The sequence below is a fragment of the Thamnophis elegans genome, chromosome Z (assembly GCF_009769535.1).
Source record: "Thamnophis elegans isolate rThaEle1 chromosome Z, rThaEle1.pri, whole genome shotgun sequence".
Taxonomy (NCBI): Eukaryota; Metazoa; Chordata; class Lepidosauria; order Squamata; family Colubridae; genus Thamnophis; species Thamnophis elegans.
Window position 1 is genome coordinate 91,671,914 of NC_045558.1, and position 23,169 is coordinate 91,695,082.

Sequence of the window (23,169 nt, forward strand, 5' to 3'; positions counted from 1 at the left end):
TCTTCCTGGGGGGGGCGTCCTCTTATGTAAATACGGAGGGATCTCCGCATGTCCAGCTTGTGCAACGATTTCTCCTTCCTATGAGTGGGATTGGGACAAAAATCTGGAAGAATTAGCTCGTGGGCCCTATGAAAATAGGAATTTATCTTAGGGATAAAAACAGGATCAAGCCTCAACACACCCGTGTTAGGCTGAAAAATACTTTTGTATCCTCCCTGATACAGAGAGCACCCAGATTGGAGATCCTTCTTGCAGATGTGATGGCGACCAAGAAGACCACCTTCAGGTTAAGGAACTGCAAGGAAACGGTCCTCAGAGGTTCAAAGGGGGAGATCCACAAGAACCAGGAGAACCATGGACAAATCCCAAGTTGGGAACCTGTGAACTACTAGGGCCCGTAAGTTAACCGCCCCTTTTAGAAACCTCTTCACCACCAGATGACGGCCCAGGCTCTCCCAACCGTCCAGGACCAGGACAGTTGACAGGGCCAAGACTTGTCTCCGAAGCGTGTTATGGGCCAATCCCCTTTCCAACCCGTCCTGGAGGAATTCCAGAATATTAGGGAGTGAGGGACGTTTGGGGTCCACATGCGGCTTACAGCACCAATCACAAAAAGTGGACCATGTGGCGTTGTAAATCCTGGACGTCACTGGGCACCTAGAAGCCATGATGATTTGTATCACCCACAAGGAGAACCTTGCCTCCCTCAAGATCTCCCTTTCAAATACCAGGTGGTCAACTGGGGCCACTGAGGCTCCAGATGGACCAGGTCCCCCTGGTGAAGGGAGATCTTCTCTTGCGGGATCCTCCAGGGTTTGGCAATGGACAGACCTAAGAGGTCCACAAACCAAGGCCTGCATGGCCAATACAGAGCAACCATGATTACTTCCGCCCCCTCCTGCACTATCTTTCCCAGCACCCCTGGGATCAGTGGAAATGGGGGAAACATGTAAAACAAGCCCCGGGACCACTTGCTGCGTAAGGCACTGCTCCCCTCTGCTCCCTGAGTCGGGAACCATGTGAAAAACCTGAGGAGCTGGGCGTTTTTTGGAAACGCGAATAGGTTCACCTCTGGCCATCCGAATCTCCTGCAAATCTCCTCGAACAGCTCCGGATCCAGCTGCCACTCCGTCTGCTCCACTGTGATCCTGCTGAGCCAGTCCACTTGGTGACTGATGTCCCCGGATATGTGCTCTGCCTTGATGGGCAACAGGTGCCTCTCTGCCCAATGGCCCAGGCGCTGATATTTCATACAGAGGGCTCTGGAGTGAGTCTCTCTCTGTCTGTTTACATGTGCCTTCGTAGCCACATTTTCTGTCAGAAGTAGGACATGTCTTTGCTCTACAAGGCCCTGAAAGTGTTGAAGGGCCAGATGAGCCGCTTGCAGCCCCAGCCAGTTTATGTTATGTTTAAGATCCAAAGGAGACCAGCGATCCTGGGCCAGCTGTGTCCCCAGCAACGCCCCCCAGCCATAAAGGCTCGCATCCATGGTCAGAGTGAGCATCTCTGGCTTCCTAAACACCCCCCCCCGACTTAGCCAATGCTTCGGAAATCCACCACTTTAAGGAGAGTCTCACTTGGGTGGGGCATTCGAACCTGAAAAGTAGAGTCACCGTGTTTGCTCTTTTGGTATGGGAGCAGAAACCATTGGAGAGTTCTAGCATGGAGCTTCGCCTAGGGAACCAGATCTATACAAGAAATCATCTTTCTTAGCAACTGGGACAAGGTGACAATGGGCACACGCCTTTCCTTCTGCATCTGTTTCACTAGATTCACTAGACTAGTCCTGCAATCCTGGACAGGAAGACCATGCCAGAGGAGGAATTTATGACTGCACCCAAATGTAACAGTCTGTTAGAAGGTCGCATATGGCTCTTCTGGAAATTTACCGAGAACCCATACCTCTGCAGGGTTTCCACTGTCAGGCCAAGATCTTGAAGGGACCGCTCCGGCGACTCTGCCTGGAGGCGAATATCATCTAAATAGTAATGAAGTCTGATGGGAACCATTCTTAGGTGAGCCGTTAGGGACGCCAGGACCTTTGTGAAAGTCCTGGGAGCCGAAGCCAGTCCAAAAGGGAAAACGTAGGAAAACCTAAGGAATTTCCTGTGTTCGTGGAAAATTGATATATGAAGATAGGCCTTCGCCAAATCAATGGAAGCTAAGTAGTCACCTTCCCTGATATCTTCCAGAATGGAATGAAGGGAGGCCATCTTAAACCGTTTGTATACTAGGTAGCGGTTCAACCTTTTAAGGTCAAGAATCACCTTTGTGGACTGCAGAACCACAAAGAGGTTAGAATAAAAAACCCTGCCCCAGTCCTCCTGAGGGATCATTTCGACCACCTGGATCTCCACCAGATGGTCGATCGCTTGGCACATGAGCTGTCTCTTAAGCGCACACTTGGAAAATGTGAATGTACGAAAAGAATTAGGGGGGACGGAAAGGAATTCCAGTCGTAGGCCAAATTTTACTGTATTAAGGACCCAGAGATCCGATATAATACTCTCCCATTGGTCGGCAAACAATGCCAACCGACCACCAATGGGAGCTGTCCAAACCTGCTCATTTATTCTGGCAGAAGGGGCATCTGCCCCCCCCCCGAAAGGGCCGCTTACTCTGGGGCTGAAATCATGACCTATCCCTGTAGGAAGACCTATCCTGCCCCCTGTCCTGATGTGGCTGAAAACCTCTAGGTTGACAATGATAGTCCGTGTCGGTACCCCTATAGGGCACCCTGCATGTATATGGTGTGTACTTGTGTTCCTGCTTCTTAATCGTGACAGGCAAAACCTTACGTTTGTTCTTATCCTCAATAAGAATTGGGTTCAGAACCTCGCCAAACAGCTTCTTCTCCGCATACGGGCTAGCAGCCAGCTTCCACTTTGCTTTGGCTTCTGCCTGCCAATTCCAGAGCCACACCATCCGCCTAGCTGAAACAGAGGAAGAAAGTGCCCTGGGGGCAAACTTAGCGATGTTCAAGGTCGCATCAGCTGAAAACTGGGTTGCAGCAATGACCTTGCTGATGTCCTGAAGCAGTCTCACATCGTGCGCCGGAACACGCTCCTGCATTTGTTCAAACCACATCAGTGTAGCGCGGCATAGCATCTGAAGGATGCAGAAGAGGCGGCCTTAATCGCCCACGTTGCCGCCAGGAAGGTCTTACGCAATGCCAGTTCAGTCCTCTTATCTTCCACCTTCAGGTTGTCCTCCACATCACTTGCCATCATGGATGTGGGTGATGCCAGGGTGGCCACAGGAGCATCCACCTCCAGAACCTGTAACGCCTGGGAGAAATCAGGCTTCATATTATAGAAGTATCTGTCATTCCCACCCGGGGTGGGGAAAGTACCTGGCTTGGCCCACTGCTTCTGAATTATGTCCAGAAACAGTTTCAGCACAGGGATCTCCTCCTTCCGCGCTGCGGGTTCCATAAAGAAGTGCTTTTTCTTTAGTGCTGCCTTGGAAGTCGAAGCCTCGACTACGGGCTCCTTCTCCTTCTGCTTGTCAGCCTCCGTCTCCAAAGCCGCCGTACTCCTGGCTTTAAATAGCAAGGAATGAAACAAACTAGGAGGAAACAAACCGGCAAAAGCTGGGACATCCGGTGCCAAACTTTCATCATCAGAAAGCTCCGTCTTCTTTTGCTCCTCATCTTCCTAGATGGAAACCTCGCTCCTGAACGAAGGAGAAACCTCTCTCTGCGCCCTGTCAGGGCGAGCAACCAGATCCTGGACACGTCTGTGCTTGGCCTCCATCAGTTCTGCATTCGCCTGGTCAGAGGAACAACCCTGGAGAGTTATGCCATGTGCAATGGCTTGATGAATAAGAGATTGAATGTTATCAGGCAAATCATCAAATTCACCAATTGCATGACTAGGCCCAGGCCTGGGTGCCAGCTGGCGCTTGTGGCCTGGTTCAGGGACAGGCGCAACACTTGTAAACAGATGGCATGCGCCTTCCTTGTCCTCTATCTCTGAAAGTGGAGGTGAGATGGAACTGGCCCTTGGAGATCCAGATAGTCTTAGAGGAGAGGGGGAGGGAGAAAGTGGAGCAGCCCTTAGGAGTAGGGGGGGATCTTACTGATGACAAAGGGGCCTTATCTCCATCTCCCTGTCTGGACTTTTCCCCATCCCCTTTACTTCCCTGCCTGGAGGAATCTTGTTTCACCGGTGGAGGAGGATCCAGTGAGGAACACTTTCTCTTCTTGGAGCTCTTCAAGGAAGCTACAGAAGCCACCCGAGAATTGCTCTCACCGGGGGAATTAGCCATGGCAATGGTACAAGACACTGTGCTCTAAAACCTGACTCTGCTCGGTTCGGCAACAGCTCAGCAATCTGCGACTGTTCTCACAGCAGCCAGCAGTCACAATGAGCCTCGTGCATTGAGAAAAGGGAAAATAAAATGGCTGCTGACCATGTGACCCATCGGAGCTCCAATCAAAATGGCCACTGCCTCATGGCCACCAACAAAATGGCCATCACCATGAGGTCATTCCCAAGATGGCCATTGCCCAAAAAGCTCTTCCAAAATGGCCATCCCAGGGCCCCATACTTATGAGGAAGCAGCTTCAATGCTTCAATGCTTCTGGAGAGTGAATGGCCCCGAGAACGCCCAGATCAGCTGCTCTCTACAAGGCAAGCCAGTGCCGATCGCGCCCTCCTGCTGTTCTGTGCTTCTGTTGCCACATGGAGGTGCCGGCGCTTCAGTAGCTCAATCAACCACCCGCTGCAGCCCCTGAGAACCAGCGGTAACGCAGGGAGCCTCTCTGGTGCACTCACGAGTCATCAATCAATCATTAAGCCGAAAAGAGCCGCAAATAGAGCTCCGATAGCCGGCACAGCCAGCTGCTTTCCTACGAAGAGCCTAGAGACCTCCACAGGAACCCAGTCCAAGTGCTTCACTAGGTGAGCAGCAACCAGGTGGAAAAAAACGGTGAGCCAAGTTCAATACCCTCCACTCAGATAACAACATTAAAAACCAGAAAAAATAACCTTAAACCAAACTAACTCTACAAACCAATTTTCAACTCACAGCAATGAAAATTACATCTCTTTTTGGAGAAGACTGAGTCAGAATTGGGAGTCAGCAGGGGAAGCTGGAGGCATGGCTTCAATTCTGACTCAGTCTTTTGGGCAAATAAGGATTGAACAACCCAATTCTGGATCCTCATACGCCATCAGCTGGAGAAACAATAATGATCAAATCATTAAAAAAACAATTCACAAGCATTTCACCACTCACCGCTCTTGAGGTCAAAGCGCCAGGCTGGCACACTGGTACTTGCTACAGCAGCTGTGTCAAATGGCAGTGGGATGGAGAGGTGGACTGAGCCAGAAAGCTGGACTTCTGTGCTATTTGCAGTGAAGAGGTGAACGCTGACTGCAACAATAGGCACCAACTCCAACCAAGTATTACTAGCTGTACAAAGAGAATTAAGAAATAATGACTCTCACATCCCCAGAGGCCCCACAGCTACATATACATTGGATATGCATTTTCAAGAGACAAAATCCAAAAGATACTATTCTGTGCACAGAGTAATGTTTGAATTGTTATAGATTAAAATGATTTTTAATTATAATCATATATTGTTAAATATATATACTCTATAAAAAAAACTGAGGGGGGGAGGAGATGGAATTCAGAGGGAGGGAAAGTTTCATTTGTTCTCAGTGAGCTGTGCTTGGAGGCCTTGCAGGAATTGGGCACTTAAGAAAACAAAATTCATGTGACCGGGCTAAAGATTCAAGTCCAAACTACCGAATGCTGGCAAAGTTGGAAGATAACATTTAGTTAATTGCATGAGAGTTATTTAATTTATTGTGTTAGCTTGATGGATATGTGCTCATTCAGATTTTTATAGATTGCTGAATGCTGGGTTTCAACCTCATATAATTCATAGCAATTACATTATTCTTTCAAGTCTTTACTTTGTTTCTTATACTTCCATTTGGGACTGGTTATAGATTACAATTTATTTAATAACTTATTCCAGAGTAAAGGGGATTTGATGTTCTGTTCCATATTCAAGATGGCAGTGGGGAATCTTCCTATTCAAGGACAGATGATGGCAGTATAAATGCCTGCTCAGTTGGAACTCTGTAGCCGAACATCCCAAACTCAGATATAAAGGACATGAAAGTAAAGAAGACCTCGACTGACTGGGGTTGTTATTAGTAACAAATATCTCTTTCTCCCATCCTCAATACATCAACAATAAACTAATTAAATATATATTTCATATCTCCAAATCTGGTGTCAGAGACAAGCTGTAATATAATGGGTAGCCTTAATGCTCCACCCCTCCCTATCCCACATTTCATGATGGCCCCTTACCACTGCCATTACTTTCAGCCCCGATGAAGGACGGGAACCCTCTCATGTCTGGCCCACCACTGGCGGCAGTCAAAGTGGCTGAAAGCTGGCTGTAGGTGGAACTGCGGGACAGGCGAGCAGATTTGCGCTGGAACTGTGCCCATGGCTGGCTCTTAGCTCCTGCAATGATCAATACTTAAATCTTCTGGTCTAACTGGGCAGTATTCATAAAAGACCATAGAATCCTTACTCTTTGATGCTGTACCTTAATACATAAATTTGCAGTGCAATAACTCAAGAAGGTATCCATAAATGTTTGGTCATTAACTCTTAAGATTCAGCCTTCAATAAATTCTGATTCTAGTATAACCCCTATGTGTTGGAGAAAACATAAATAAATAGATTATCTATATGTTCGGCCTTTTTGAACTAAATTTTTATACGATCTTATAAAACTGTTCAGCTTTTAAAACAAAATTTATACAAAATAGAATAGATTATGACCCAGATCATAATATTAGATCCCAAGTTGCCCTTACTAAGTTTTTTTGAAAATCCAAATAACACCTTGAAACATAAAGACTTGATAGTTTTCTTATTGGTTGCAGCCAGGCAGGTAGTAGCAAGGTCCTGGAAAACAGGAAAGGCTTTGAATAGTTCCATATGCTTTAATGGCAAAGATGACAACAAAGGTGGTAATATCATGATAATACATTACAACCACAATTGAACCCAAATTCTCTGTTGTTAAGTAAAATATATGATAAGTGAATTTTGGCCGATTTTACAACCTTTCTTGCCACATTGGTTAAGTGAATCACTTCAGTTATTAACACGGTTGTTAAGTGAATTTGACTTGCTCTTTGACATTGCTTGTCACAAGTGGCACAAGTTGATCATGTGGCCCCGGGACATTGCAGCCATCATAAATATGCACTGCAACAATCATAAACACGGGTCAGTTGCCAAGTGTCTGAATTTTGATCACATAACCATGGGGATGCAACAATATTGTAAGTATGAAAAACAGCACATTTTTAGTGCTGTTGTAGCTTTGAATGGTCATTAAATGAACTGTTATCAGCCAGGGACTTTCTGTAGTTTGCCTACCAAGCAATTAGGTCAGCAAATGATGCTGCCAAGAAGTAATTATATTAAATTCTGCAGCATCTTGAATCTCCAGGTTCCTATGTATTTTGTGTTCAGCTTAGCATTCAATACCATCATTTCAGAATGTTTATGGAGATTCTCTGTCATCCAAGTCATGGTTATCTCAAAGGTGCTTTTTCAAGAAGCAACTGGAGTTCCTTGTTTTTCTTTGAAGACACTCCGCTTCTCAGCCAAGAAGTTTCTCCAGAGCTGTAGAAGTACCTTTGGGAAATCATTCCAGAAATTCTCTACTCTAAATTGATCCAGCTTTCTGTACCTGCTCATAGTTGTAGGTAAATAATTTGTTTTAATAATAATTTGTGAGGCTAGGGTAAATTATATCTCGTATACAGGTGCCCCTCAGAGCTGTGTGCTTGCTCCATTGCTCCCTAAATATACCAATGACTGTATCTCAAGGGAACTCTATGTTAAAGTACTAACGTTTGCAGATAATACTATGGTCATTAGCCTTATTCAAGATGGTGATGAGTCTGCATTTAGTTGGGAGATTGAATAATTGGACCTGTGGTGCAGGCATAACAATCTAGAGCTTAATATGCTAATGAGAGTGTATTTTAGAAGGAGCCCTTCTATTTTATAATTTCTTACCATATTTGACAGCATAGAGTCCTTCAAATTTTGGGGTTCTATAATCTCCCAGTACTTGAAATGGACACTTAACATTAGAACCATCATTAACAACAAAGAATGTTCTTGCTGTGTGAACTCAGGAAGTTCAGACTGCCCCAGGAGCTGTTGATACAGTTTTACAGAGGAATTATTGAGCCTGTCATTTGTACTTTTATAATTGTTTGGTTTGGTACAGAAACCAAACAGAAAAAGTACAGACTCCAGTGAATAGTTAAGATTGCAGAAAGAATAATTGCAACCAGCCTGCCTCCCATAGAAGATTTATATATTGCTTTGGTCAGAAGGAGGACTGAGAACGTATCTGCAAACCCCTCACATCCTGGACATAAACTGTTTCAACTCCTCCCCTCAGGTATTTTAGGCCAAAACAACTATATACAGACATTTCCCTCCTCAGGTGTTCAGTCTGTTGAACACCTAATTCTCACAGTGCTGTCTAATGTCTATGTATTTTTACCCATGTAATATGGCTGTAGCAGTTTTATTTACCCTTATTGTTATCTTCTTTATTCTCCCTTCTTTTGGTATTATTATATTGATCATCATCATTCTGTTGCTTTACCTGTCCACTGAGAGCTTCTGCACAAGAGACAAATTCTTTGTGCGCTTAATCACACTTGGCCAAATAAAGTATTCTATTTTTACTTTGCCTGCTTTAAATGTATCAATTACATACAACAAAGGTTTATTAATTATCTATTACCAGTCTCCAGATTCCTAGATAATTTAAATAAATGAGACTATATGCATTGTATTTGTATATATCAGCCCAGCATAAAAAACTGCAGAGGTTCTCAAACTTTGTGGTATTATGATTTCCTGAAATGACAAATAAATTACATCTTCCCCAAAAATAAAATCAATAATTGTCAGAATCGGGCAAGAAATTAGTATATCACTTTTCAATTGAAATTTGAAATCAAATTTAAAGTCATAATTTAATACAAAGGATGAGCTTGTTTATGTTTGCATAATTCCTGAAATACGGAGACTTTATATGAAACTAGAGCTAAGCTGTATGTTTCAATGAACCCCGAAGTGCTCAAAAGATGATACAACCTCCTTGATTTATGACCATAATTGAGCCCAACATTTCTGTTGCCAAGCAAAAACAGTTAAGGGTTTGTTGCTCCATTTTATGATCTTTCTTGTCACAGTTGTTAACTGGATCAGTACATAACATTAGTTAGTAATATACTGTTAAGTGAAATCCATTGACTGTACTTGTCATATGGTCACAACTGCAACCCTCATAAATATGAGCCAGTTGCCGAAGTGTCCAAATTTTGATCATGTAAACATGGGGATACTGCAATGGCTGTAAGTGTGGAAAAACAGACAGACATAAGTCACCTTGTTTTCAGTGCCATTGTAACTTTGAATGGTCACTACACTAATGGGTGTAAGTTGAGGACTACCTGTACATGAAACAAAGTTAAACACTACATTTTTCTGCAAATTGGAACAGAAGCTTATGTGCAATTGTTTACAGATTCAAAATAAGAAAACCGAACCAAGCAGATGCAGAAATTTTAGTACTCTTCCAATTGATCCCTGTAAAGTTGTCAATAAAATCCATAAAAGTTGTTGTCTTACTAGATCTACAATTAGCCAGGAGAAGAGTTTAACAAATCAATGAATATGTGACTCTTCCAACCTTTAAGGTTATCACTTATTGTTCTATCTTCTTTTAACAACAACCATAGGGTCCTTCAAAGGGTGAACAGTGAAATCCAAGATAAATCAGTCTAACAAAGTAGACAGGTTTAAAAACAATATCTAAATATTTCCTGCTAACAATTTCAACTGTGAGAAATTGAAATTATTGAAGGAACTAAAGGAAATTTCAGAAGACCAGAAGTTACTGCAGGAAATCCAGAAGATCAAAAGAAACTTCTACTAGAACTGATCCCAAACTGATAAACAGAACCTGCAGATCACTGTAAATGACTTGCTGAATAGTTTAACTCAGGGCTGTCAAAGTCAAGGGCCCCAGGCTGGACCTGGCCCATGGGGTGCTTAGATCTGGCCCACAGGCCCAACCTGGAAACAGCAAAGGACCAGCCCGCGATGCCTCTGCTAGCACTGTTTTTGGCCACAACGGCCTCCTACAGCCCTCTGCCAACGAGAATGGAGGTTGGGTGGGTGAGTCCTTCAAGGTCGGTTTTCACTGCTGCCAGAGGGCTAACAGTGCTGCAGAACAAACTGAAAGCAAAACAAAACCAAAAAGAAATGTTTTTCCTTTTCCATTAGAGCATCCAAGTAGGGACAGAAAAGGAGAAAGGGAAAGAGAAAAGACAAAAAGGGGGGGGGGGGCAGATGGGAGGAGAGCAAGGAAGGAAAAAGAATGAAAGAGTGGAAGGAAGAAGAAAGAATGAAGAGGGAAGGAAAAAGAAGCAAAGGAAGGAAGGAAGGTTTAGCCTGTTTAGCATTTGGTCACCAGCAGCCCTGCTGCCCTTTCGCCTTGTATCCCCTTGTATCCTCCTCCTGACCTCTCCTGGTGGCCTCCCATTCTATCACTGAGGATGCTTTGGTTACAAAGCATCCTCAGTGGAGAGGAAGTGGGCCTCCCTCTGACCCTCCCTCCCTCACACATGAGCAACTTGGACAGGGTGAGCAAGAACAGCAGCAGCAGCCTTAAGGAGGAGGCAAGCGCAGCCAGGCATCCCCTCGGGGCAGCGGGGCTGGGCTGTGGAATCCTGGTGCCTAGGAAGCATGAAGGCCAGGTTGAGCGCTTACCCTCCACTGCCTAGGACAACCTGCACCACTGTCTAGGGGTCCTCAGCGTCGCCTGAGGGACGGTGAGGCCTCTCTGGAGGACAAGGGTTTGGTGCTCTCCCTGGTCTCACCTTTCTCCGCTGGATAAAATGGATCCCCCCCCCCAGCCTCGCCTGGGCCACCACAGGTGCCTCCAACATGAGTGATGTCAAGCTGGTCACACCCACCCTGGCCATGTCCACCCCAACTCCCAAGATCAAACACAACCCCGATATGGCTCTCAATGAAATCAAGTTTGAAACCCCTGGTTTAACTGAAATAGTTATCCACGAGTCCACATTACAACAATCTTATGCAACATGATTCACATGATAGGAAAAAAAAAACCTATTCCCTGACCTCATCCTCAAAATCACACAAAAGAAAACCTTGTTAAGTCTGAATTATTTACACTGAAGTGGTTTGGACAGAGAAACAAAAACTGTTCAACCGTAACAACACAGAAAAAAACTAAATAAATGAATACCTTGTTAAGTGTAGATGTTACTATTTTCGGGTTCTGTGGCAGCTAGTAGCATAGATCGTGTGGATAAACTGAATACAACTAAAATCAAGTATATTAGAAGCTAATGTTTCATGGTCCATGTGAAAAAAATTGGAAATGTCATTAAGTCAATGATTCAAAATAGACATTCAAACTGTGAAGCACTTACAGAAAAGAAAAATAAAGGTTTTATGATAGTGTTCATAATTACTAGACTTGAATATTATGGAAAATCTTTGCAGGAATCTTACATGTGCGATATTTGTAAGGAGATCTAAAAATGTTTCTAAGCTACATGAGTTCTGCAAAAAAGAATGGGCAAAATTTTCAAAAGAATGGGGGCTATGGGAACATTTGAAAGCTGTTGCTTTTGCCAACAGGTGTAAAAGAGTTGATTGAAAGAATGCCTAAATTTCTCCAACTGACATTTATGGTTTTTTTAAAAATTCTGTAACTGCACATAAATAGTAAGCATGCATTCAAATTTGCAGAAAGAAATCATATTTACCTCTGCATGATGGAGAGTGAATGAAAGTCTGTTCATTTTGAGATTAACTGAAACATACAGCTTAAACAAACTAACTTTTACATATATTGTACCATTTTCAAATAGCCACCCATATTTATTTCTGATCAATATTTGTTCTTTATAAGCAGCAACTATACAAAATCCTTACACATACAAATTAATTGCTGAAGATGGAATCAGCATACTGAAAATTCATTTCTTGTTTTATTGTATGTGTTCATTTTGTTCATTGTTTCAAAATTCAGGAGAGATATTGTCAGGAGTTTTATTTCAAAGCAGTGCCAGAAGACACATCGATGAATTGCTCATTTTCAGCAGTAGCAAGTAGCCTTTAAGCACTAAATGGATTCACTAACTTCATTAACACATATATTTCTACAGACTAGAGCTTTGTTACATGCCACATTGCTAGAAGTGCTGGAGACAAATGAATATGTTCAAGAAAAATAAAATGCATTTATCTGCTATTGGTATTAATATTAAATGGGAATGCTGAAAGCACACATCACCCTCATTTTATCATCCCCTACTTACCAGTACTCTCATCATATGGGCTCCTGATTCTATCAGGACCTATTGAGAAGGTTTCAACTCATTTGCTTATGATTTTAGCAAAGGCCCAATTCGCTCCTTCCATTACTTAACCCAGAATGAATAACTCACATCTTAAAGATTTCTATCCCCAAAGTCTCTGCAAAAGCACTTGAACAGATTCTTTTTTGTACAAGTTGGTATTAAGTTGCTATGGAGGTACAGAGCTTGTAGAGATGAAGAGCCTTTATCCTATCATATTTTCTATTGTCTAGCAAGTTCTTAATATAAATATAACAGTATTAAGAACTTGCATAAAGCTTTAGTGACCTATTCTGGGGCTCAGAATCTCAACTTCTACATCCCAGCAACTATGTATTCTACGGGTCCTGCTCCAGAAAACAGTATTTCAATTAAGTGGAATCCAGTGCAGTGACTGAATGCCCTACTTTTTCTTTGGACATAATGGATCTTGGGACCTACCTGGAGAACCAACAAGGATTTGTATCAAGTCATCATAAAGGATAAGTGTTGCAGGACGCTCTGGAAGCAGATAGAGACTTACAGAAGCATAGACTGCAAGGGAAAAAAAACCTGAATTAATATAAAACTCCCTTTTCCTTTGAAGGAGGCTAATTCTAACATACAACCTATCCTTTGAAGCATAGTATAACTAAGGGATTTCCGCTGGGGGCAGATGACAAAAAAAATTAGAAGAGTGTACATTCTTTTCTGGCTTAACCTTTTGCAGTGGCTCAACTGAATTCTCACTAGGTAAACAATGGATTGAACATCCAAATTTCCAAAATATAATTTGTGGCTACAAGCTGCTAATTGCTTTTCATTTTCTTTGACTACAATCCTTAAGAGCAATAATTCCAAATCAGGGACATTAAGGGAAAAGTGGCTCAGCTTCTCTGCTCTGTTGTGACTGTCATTGTGACTGTCATTGTTTGACACTGTTGTCTAACAATATAGCTGCCTGTTCTAAATGCAAAGCACAATTTATTAGTTCAAATATCACAGCAAATATTAATTTTATTTCCAATGAAATAGGATATTAACAACCAGCTCTGATCATTCCCAGTTTTGGTTTGCTTTCTACATCATGTTACTAATTCAAAAATATTTAAATAAGACAACTTTTAAAATAAGGTTTGGTTTAAAAGCTAATTGAAGCATTATGTTTATCCATCTCTTTTATTAGTATTTATCAGAGTAGGAAAGTTTGGTTTTCTCTCTTTTCTCAGATAAATTTTCTCAGTCTAATAAATTATTTACAGATCTAATAACTGAAAATTATTTACTGATCCAGTAATCTGATGGCAAAGGGAAAGCTTAATAAAAATGTAGTGAGAGAGTAGGAATATTCATTAAATCTACAATAGGTTCTGAATATTCTATTCAAATAGAGCAATTCTATAATGAGTCAGCCTGGATTTTAATCAAAATTTGCAAATGTGTTTTAAAAAACTGATTCAGAAAATTTCCTCAATAATGTCTTACCTATTTTTTCTGGTATCACTCTGCCACTATGAATGGCTTAAAACCTATTCTCATTAGTGTTATATGACCACAGTGATGGTTTGATGATTCTGTAATGCTAAAAATCACAAGGAGAATGAAATAATTTTGGCTGAACTTAACTTTAATCTCAATGCAGATTTACTATCCATGAATAGAGCTGAAGCAAAGAACAAAAAAATGAAACTTGAATTAGGAAAGGAGGAAAGAAGAAAGCAGTGGTGGGTTCCGGATCCCATTCCAACCGGTACGTTATCACATGGACGTGCACATGTTTCTTACTGCTTCCTCGAGCCTCTGCAACACTCCAGCTGCTCAGCAGAGCATCGTACAGGTGCTGTACACGCCGTGTGCAGAAGTGCTGAAGATTTAAAAGACCGATAAGGAACTTGGACGGGCAGGTAGGCCCTCGGGAACACCATACCGGAATGGTATCTGGTGCTCCTGGCAGGCTCCGGTACGCCTGTACTGGGGCGTACTGCCTGCAACCCACCACTGTTTACAAGTTAACCCTGATTTCTTATAGTTTTCTTTCTGTCAAATTTCACCACTAAGGACACTTAGGACCTTACCCGTGACCTTGCTATTTTGTTAAAATATGTGACTCATATTTGCATGCAAAAGAGCCAAGAAGCTAAAGAATTTGTTCTTGGCTTCTAAAAAAAACAATGTCAGGAGTTTCAATTCACTTTTCGATAAGATTCCAATTTCTAATTATTGGAATAAGCCAACGAGGAGTAAACAATTTCACAGTACATTTGAGTAAATGAGGATTCCTGCAGTATTATCTATACAAACACAGATAGAAGTAACATCATAAACAAAGGCTATCAGTGCAACCTCAGTTCCAGTTATATTCAATCTTATCTCTACAGAAGAATATCTGCTTTCCATGCAAACCTGCATCTTCAATTGCATCTGAGATATTTCCCCTTTCATTTGATCAAATCTCAAATATTCAAGACTGAACCTTTCAGCATTCTTCCAACAGGATCACAACAAAAGACTGCCTTCAAACCCAATTACATAATCCATAAGATACCAAGATTAGTATTAAGTTACTGAGAGATTCAGGTATAGCAAAATTGCAATTTCAATGTAACATCTAATTGAAGTGGATTTAGATAATGAGAACCACCTGGATGCAGCTGGAGTTGCAAAGCCATAATTTTCCCAGTTATCTTTTCCAGAAAATGAATTTTTTAGACTACCTTATGATTGCACAGAACTCTTGGATCTTACAAAATACCTTCAATGCAATCTTAAAGGAGGCACTGATAATTATTGGACCAGTACTTCTTTCATAACATTAATACCTTTTATGTTCTACAAATTGAAAATAATTCATAATTGCAAGATTGGTGATTGCTGAAATTAGATCTGTACATCATTCAATCTTAAATGGAATTGATTGAATTTATACATGATTAACAAATACACAAAGAAATATAATCATCTCTATATAGGAATTTAAATGGACTCTACTTCTAGGTCAGTTTGATCTGTCTCAATAATTCTTCCATTTCTAATTCCCAAGCACCAAGGTTAAATTCTTTTAGTTTCTCATATCTTCACATGCTTGTACCAGTCACCAATTTGAGACTAATCAGGGAGTAATCTGTCCATGATAAAAACCAAAGAAAGCTATTCCACATTCATTGTGCAGTATCATCTCCGTACAAATAGCTAAATCCAGTATGGCTACATGTATGGGACTAGATGCCAGCTAGGATATGGTCTTCATGAAAAATGTAATCCTAAAATACTCCTGATTGGGCAAAGTGAACATTGAAATTCACTAATAAGGAGCCTAGGGAAAACCAACATCAGATCAGGTTAGTACGTATGGTACATAACAATATTCCTACACAATCCCAGCCACCCAAATCCTGGAGCAAGGAGTTAAAATTGGCAGACTAGAACTGATTAATGACCAAGAAGTCCAAAGATCATGACCACTTCATCTCCCCGTCCTTTCCAATCCTACCTTTTGAGAAAACTGCGGAAAAAAATAGATTGCCTGGTCTCTTCTATCTACAGGTAGTCCTCGATTTACAACCATTTTTAGTGACCATTTGAAGATACATTGGCACTAAAAAAGTGAATTTATGACAATTTACAGCTACTGCAGCAATCTGATAAGCAAAGTCAACCAGAGTCACTTAACGACATATTACTACTTTAATAACTGCAGTGATTCACTTAACAACTATGGCAAGAAAGGCCGTAAAATGGAACAAACACACTTAAACTCTCTTGTTTAGCAATAGAAATTTTGTGCTCAATTTGGTCTTAAGTCAAGGACTACCTATAGTCTTAAATCCTAGATAATAGATATTGTATCAACATATCATTGAGGAAAGGATTTAAGCAAGATGGTAAAGAGTTGCAGGGACCATATCAAGTACTTCATTTAACTATATGTGGCTCACAATCTATAAATAGTCCTACCCTTTTCCATTGGAACAGTGCTATTAAAACAGTGCTGCACATATTTTGTAAAACTACAACAGAAAACTATTATTCAATGCACATTATTTTAACTTTTTCTGAATTTAGTTGTGGTATACACCACTGATAGATGTTTTCTTCCTTTTATAATGAAAATATTAACCTTTGCGTATACAAACATAATTATCACACTATTTTTATTTTTCCTGTATTATAAGAATGCAAATTAAATAAAAAAGGTCTTCAATGACTTTATTGTATAACAGATTTGAAATTCACACAACAATGTTAAGATTAGTAATCTTGGTTAATTTTTGTGTGTATTTCATGAACTCAATAATATAGTCATTCTAAATGAGGATCAGTCCCCCAACTATTCTGTGTTAGTTATGGGTTCCTGATCTTAAGCCAACCACTTGACTTGTACAACCTAGTTTGATCCTATAGAATGGCTTCTCTAGGCAGCTTCTTGAAATTGTTTTTTCTTTATTTTTTTTACAACCCCCCCACCCCCTAATCTTTCTCTATGATCAAAGGGAGTGATATAGATATAGGAATGGAATGAAGGAGTTGACTGACTCACTTTCTCCATGGTGACTCAGTTAAATAGTTAAAATTACTGACCAACAATGAAACAACATAATAAAATTAATAGAACCATAAAATACAAGTACTAAAATACTAAAAGTTAAATATTTAAAGCTACATCACTATATTATAAAATTATTTTATGCATAAGATTTTAATAATAAGTACAATGTATACTTTATATTTCTTTAATCATTCAGTCCATGGTGATATTAACCTTGCTTAGATCATTGTGGACCCTTATTTTACTTAAAAAAATACATGTATGTGTTTATGTATATCTATTTATACCAGACAAGTTTAAGATGATCTTCATCCTGCCTTCAACCTTCAGAATTTAATATTTGCTGCTTGAGGCAGCAGTGGCAACTTTCTCTATCTGATGGTCGAACTCATCCTGCATAAAACAAGTTAGTCACAGAATTGTTATGAATTTTAGTACAGCAAAGTTGATTAAGAACTCAATTCAATTTAGAACACACTCTCTCCCAAATTTTGTCAGTTATGATCCTAAGATTGTGTTCTTTCTTCTACACCTAAAAATCCAGATATAAAGCAGAGATTTTACTTGATGATCATCTCTAAAAATTATAAATTCAACAAGGCATCAGGGGAAATCATGTTTCAATCTAGTTGATGGTTAATTATTGCAACTGCTTCAATGTTTTAACTGTTTTGGTATTTTTTAAATTTGTTATTATATTTCATAATATATGCTCCCCACCCCAGTCACTTGTTGAGATAGGCCACTATGGAAATCAAATAAGTAAGTATTAAAAATGTCTTATGATCATAAGAGAAAATCACTTGCAAACAACAAAGCTGTAATAATTGTGCCATTTGGATTTATAGTTACTTGTCAAACTTTCCATTTAAACAAAATGCTCATACCAGAGGTGAGTATGTGTTAGAAGGGCACAATGTCCCGGATAATAAGATCACTTTATTGGCCCATCTTGGGATTTGGAAGCAGAAGTCACAGTTGTTTTTAAATGGTTATTGTCAATAGTTTCTGACTCTAGGCAGGAAGTACAGTAGGAGGTAATCAGCAATATAAATATAGACATCAGTGTTTCTATACACAAGTTTTATAGTACAAACTTAAAATGTACAAAATGTACAAAAAATACAAACTTAAGTGCAAGCATACTGTGTAAGCATAATTTACTGAATAAATTTTTAACAAGATAAAAACAATGCAAATATTAGAAAGGAATCAAAGAGAATAAGACAGAATAGTGAATTAGAAAGAAAATAGAGTAGAAATAGAAAAGGAAAAAGACTGAAAGAAAGGATTATAAGGAAGCAGCTTCTAAGCTTTTTGACAACGGTTATAAATGCATTTTGTCTCTTAATAAATAGTATAATTATAACACAAGTTTCTTCTTTTCATAAGCACTAACCTACAAGTCACATGTTCATTTTTATAATTTTTCAGCAAAAAGTCCACAATGGGCTTTCAGTCACTGATAAATGTAGTTGTCAGTCTTTCTCTAAAACCAAATTAATTTTGCCACCTCTCTAAATTCTGTCAACTTTTCCTTTTTCTTCTCTTATTTTTATTAAGAAAATTTCTATTTTCTTTCTTTACTATTTGCTATTTTCATTTATTGTTTTAATTTTCTATTATGGTTTTTACTTTGTTAAAAATAGAAGTGTAAAAGAATGAAACCATTTAGGTATTCTCAAACTCATCCAATGAAGTTGTCACTCTTGATTTCAGCCTAACAAGAAGCCAATTGACTTTAATTTAAATTAATTTTTAAAAAAAGATTCAAGGTTTCTCGACAGCTACACAGCTATTGTTCTCCCGCAATATGAGTTACTTGCAGGGGTGTCCATAGTAGATTGAACAACAAAGCAATCAGAGGAACATCCTTTTTAATGTGAATTACATTCATCACACATGTAAAAGGAACAGGGTTTTGATCGCCTAGTTGCACCTACCATTTACATCATTTTTATCTCCCTTGCAGATGAACCCCTGATTGCAAACAAGTTTGCTATTACAAACTTGGTAAGAGAATTAAAGTTTGCCATTCTGTACCAGGATTTTTTGTAACAGAGAACTGACTTCTGGCCTGGAAAATAAGTTACGGACGTATTTCCTAGTAAAGTCTTAGCCAAACAGCTTGAGAAAGGTATTAATGTGACACAGTCACATTAAAAGTCATATGAGATCTGTCTCCGCCTACTATTGGAACATTATGCTTCAAACTATATTACCTGTGATGTATTTGGAGTGTTGCGCGTGCTTTCAAACCTACTGTATTTTTCGGACTATAAGACGCACCAGAGTATAAAATGCATCATAATTTTGAAGAGGAATTTTTTTAAAAAGTTTTTGCACTTTGCAGGCCTCCCAAACCCTCTGCGCACCTCATTTTTTTGTGAAAAACAGGGCATGCAGAGAGTTTGAGAGTCCTGCAAAGTGCTCCTGAGGACTGCCCTCCCCTGCAAAAATGAGCAAAAAACAGTCAGTTTTTTGCTCATTGTTGCCCTCCCCAGGAGCTCCCAAACCCTCCCAAACCCCCTGCAAGTCCATTTTTGCAAAAACTGGGATGCGCAGGGGCAGTATTTCAGGAGGCCACAAATGCTGTATTCAATGTATAAGACTCACCCAGATTTTCACCCTCTTTTGGGGGGGGGGAGAAAGGTGTGTCTTATACTCTGAAAGATATGATATTTTACTATTAATTCCAGATCTTTTCCCCTTTTTCCTATTCATAAATAACTACTGATATTTAGACAAACCATTATCCATATCAATCTTTGACTCTTTGCAAGCAGCCTTCCAATAAATACTAAGGCAACAGCAGTCCTGATCTAGGTTTGTGCCATTTATGTCCAAGCCAGAGGACAACAATATTTTTATCACTATAAAACTAGCTATTTTTCATTGGGATTACCAACCATGTAACCCACTATTCCCAGGGCACTCCAGACGATTAACAGAAATGGAATAACATTTGTCAGTTTGTTCTTTGTGTCTTTTGTTCTTAGAGGGCTTTAATGGAATATTAGATATGACCATGGAAAATAACTCCATCATCCATTATTACTAGCCATAATAAGTACATGACATCCGGAGTTGACAGGAAGTTCTCCAGCTGGACAGATGTTTGTGTTTGTTTGTTTGTTTGTTTGTTGGATTTATATGCCACCCTTCTCCCAAGGACTCAGGGCACCGTACAACATAAAAATAACACATATTACAAAAAACAAACCCAATTAATATTAACAATAATATTTAAAAATCAATTAAAATTAAAAATAATCAATCATTTATTTTATTTTGTTCAGGCCAGGCCGGCTTGCTGGAAAAGCCAACTTTTTAGGGCGTCGGAAGGCCCGGAGGTCGGGGATTATACAAAGCTCCAGGGGCAGCTCATTCCAGAGGGAAGGTGCTTCCACAGAGAAGGCTCTCCCCCTGGGGGTCGCTAGTTGACACTGTCTGGCCAACGGCACCCTGAGGAGGCCAACTCTGTGGGATCGCACTGGACAGTGGGAGGATGTGAGCTCTGAAGAGCTTCACATGAACGCTGTCTGACAAACAAACTCCTGGGATCCTTTTTTGGATCAGAATCCCCCTGGACAGTGGGTGAAGAAGGGGCAGCATCTCATCAGACCCAGGGGGAGGCAACAGATCCCCCACAGGTCGAAGATTTGCCCTCTGAATCGGAGTGGGGATAGCAGCAACATGGCTGCACAAGAAGCTGGGTTCCTGCCAAAGCACTGAACAGGATGGTGAGGTTGAAATGAAAAATGATTTAAAGACAGAAACACAAATTGGGGGCATGTAAGGATGTATAATTATATAAATACAATGATGAGAATAGCTGGGAATTGTAACTAGGTCTACATCCTGGCCAAAATTAGGCAGGGGGGAGGTGTTTAAAAGCTCAATGACTATATATGTATACTTTTTTGTTAAAAAAGAAGGAGGAGGAAAACATGTTAAAATTAAATTTGTATATTGAAAAGGAATTATAAATACCATCAACATAAAATGGAGCTTGCTCAGAAGCGGAAAAACACCAAGTAAAGAAGATGAAGAATGTGAAGTAGAGGTAAGGGAAGGAGAGAAATAGGAGGGGGGGGAGGAGAGAAAGGAGGAGTGAAAAGAGGAGGAGAGAGGAAAGGGAAGGAGAGAAGGATGACAGAGGGAAGAAAGGAGGTAGGGAGGAGGAGAGAGGGAGAAGAAAGTGATGGATAAGGTACAAATATGGTATATGGACAGCAGAAGAGCCAATAATTGTTTTTGGGAGTTGATGATAAGATGAATTGATGTAAACATTTAATAATACAATACGATGTTGGCTATGTAATAGTATACATGTGATTATATGATATGAAAATGAAAAAAATAAAAAACTTCATATAAAAAAATAAGTACTTGACATCCAAAACATCTCACAACTCTAAGTAATTACTTTGCAATTGAAGATGCCTATATCAATAACTGAAGACCAATATCCAGTTGGTCATTATGAGAAGCAGAATGCAACTAGATTAAGTTTGGTAACTTCTAGGTAAACTCCCTTTTTCTTATATTAAGACACTTCTCATGCAGCTTTTTGAAGACACAACCATATATGTTGATATGTAATTCAAATAACTCAGTAGAATCTAACTTTGCAGTATTGAACTGGCCAAAGTTCTGAGATGATGCCATTGTCTCCAAGAAAGTGCTGCTTAAAATATCTGAAAAATATTAAGTACTTTTATTTTATTGAAGATACATTAATGCTACATTCATATATTTGCTAAACTATTTTTGGATTTTCTTGCAACACTGGAAAGTATCTTGATAAAAGATGTATCTTTTGTTGTCCACAATGAGGTGCCCATCACACCCATGTCTTTCAACCAATTTCCCAATGACCAGGTACTTTCAATCAATAGTTGCCAACACTCACGTGGTAGTTTGTTGACACGCCAAGGAACAGAGTTTGTAACAAAGCCATGCTTGGAGGCCATAACAAGGACCCAGGTGCCCAAGCGATAACTGATGGGGAGCATACTGATACCCTCGTGGTCAGTGGTGCCTGAAGCCAAAGATGTTTGGTTGCCATACACTTCCACAGCTGCCTGGGAAAGTGGGGATAAATCGCCATTTTCGTAGACTTGGACTTTGATCACCACTTCTGGAGGAAAGAGAGAGAGAGAGAGCATAGAAATGTACATGTTAGGATACAAATATTCCTCCCACTACATGATTTGAATATTTATGCATTTTTATTATTCTTTCTAATCATCCTTGGTAATTCTATTGCCAAATCCAATTGTGTTAGAGATATAGCAAACGTGCAATTAATATAGGACAATCAATTTACATTCTACCTCCGAAGCCTTTATATTCTACTTCCTTTCTATATACAGCCCTTCATCTGTTTTTAAGTTTCTTCCTAATTGGTTACTTAATAGCAGTATTATCATACATCATCTGCTTCTCTAGTGTTTGACAACAATATTTGTATTGTTTCTGGGACCAAACAGGATACATTTTCTCAGACAATACAATCTCTCGGTTCTTTCATTGAAACTGCTTTTCTCCCCAGCATTTTGTGTCTGGTATTTGCACATTTTAATTCTTTTGGAACATCACAAGAAGTTAGGTTTTGGTTTATACATTGTCTGTCTGATAAACAAGCAATTTATAGTTAAAATGGACATTCTTCTAACTCCAATTCTGAGTACCATTTTTTAGAGCACACCTGTTAAAAGAGAGGTTTAAATTTAGTAAGTAAATTCCTCTGCAACCTCAAGATGGGGAAGAGTGTTCACAAAGCAAAAATGGACACACAAGCTCAAATCAGTGGATTTTCTAAGGCTACTTGCTTTCCATGCCCTTAACATAATCAAGAACTCATGTAAAGGAAAACTACGTTAGACACAAAACAACTAAAACAAACAAACACCAGAAGCAGAGCTAGTATTGAAAATAAAGCACTCAATTGTTCTATTTCCCCAGTATGTGTTTTGTTTCACTGAATCTCTTGTCACTTTCTATACATTAAGCAGGACTGATTCATATCAACTCATTTCATTCTATGATTGAAATATGATGATTGGTCAAAGGTGACAAAGATAACTTTGTAAGCTGCTTGCCTCAAATATTATCCCCATCCTGTGTGCAAATGGAAAGATCTTTAAATACAGACATGGA

General features: G+C 39.9%; 1 protein-coding gene across 7 annotated transcripts in view; it reads right to left on the reverse strand.

Annotated features, from left to right (window-relative positions):
• FAM171A2 (family with sequence similarity 171 member A2) overlaps positions 1-23,169 on the reverse strand; it is a 58,338-nt gene that overhangs the window by 14,775 nt on the left and 20,394 nt on the right. For 5 of the 7 annotated variants that reach the window (XR_004256816.1, XR_004256813.1, XR_004256815.1 and 2 more), the window contains exons 2-5: positions 21,920-22,147; positions 12,921-13,013; positions 6,337-6,495; positions 5,242-5,418 (exon numbers count right to left, since the gene is read on the reverse strand). Coding sequence is in view for 3 of the 7 variants with exons in the window: in XM_032234889.1 (XP_032090780.1) it covers positions 5,242-5,418; positions 6,337-6,495; positions 12,921-13,013; positions 21,920-22,147 (657 nt within the window). In the remaining 4 variants the exon portion in view is untranslated. The remainder of the gene's footprint in view (positions 1-5,241; positions 5,419-6,336; positions 6,496-12,920; positions 13,014-21,919; positions 22,148-23,169) is intronic. The other 2 variants (XM_032234890.1, XM_032234891.1) reach the window with 2 other exon arrangements.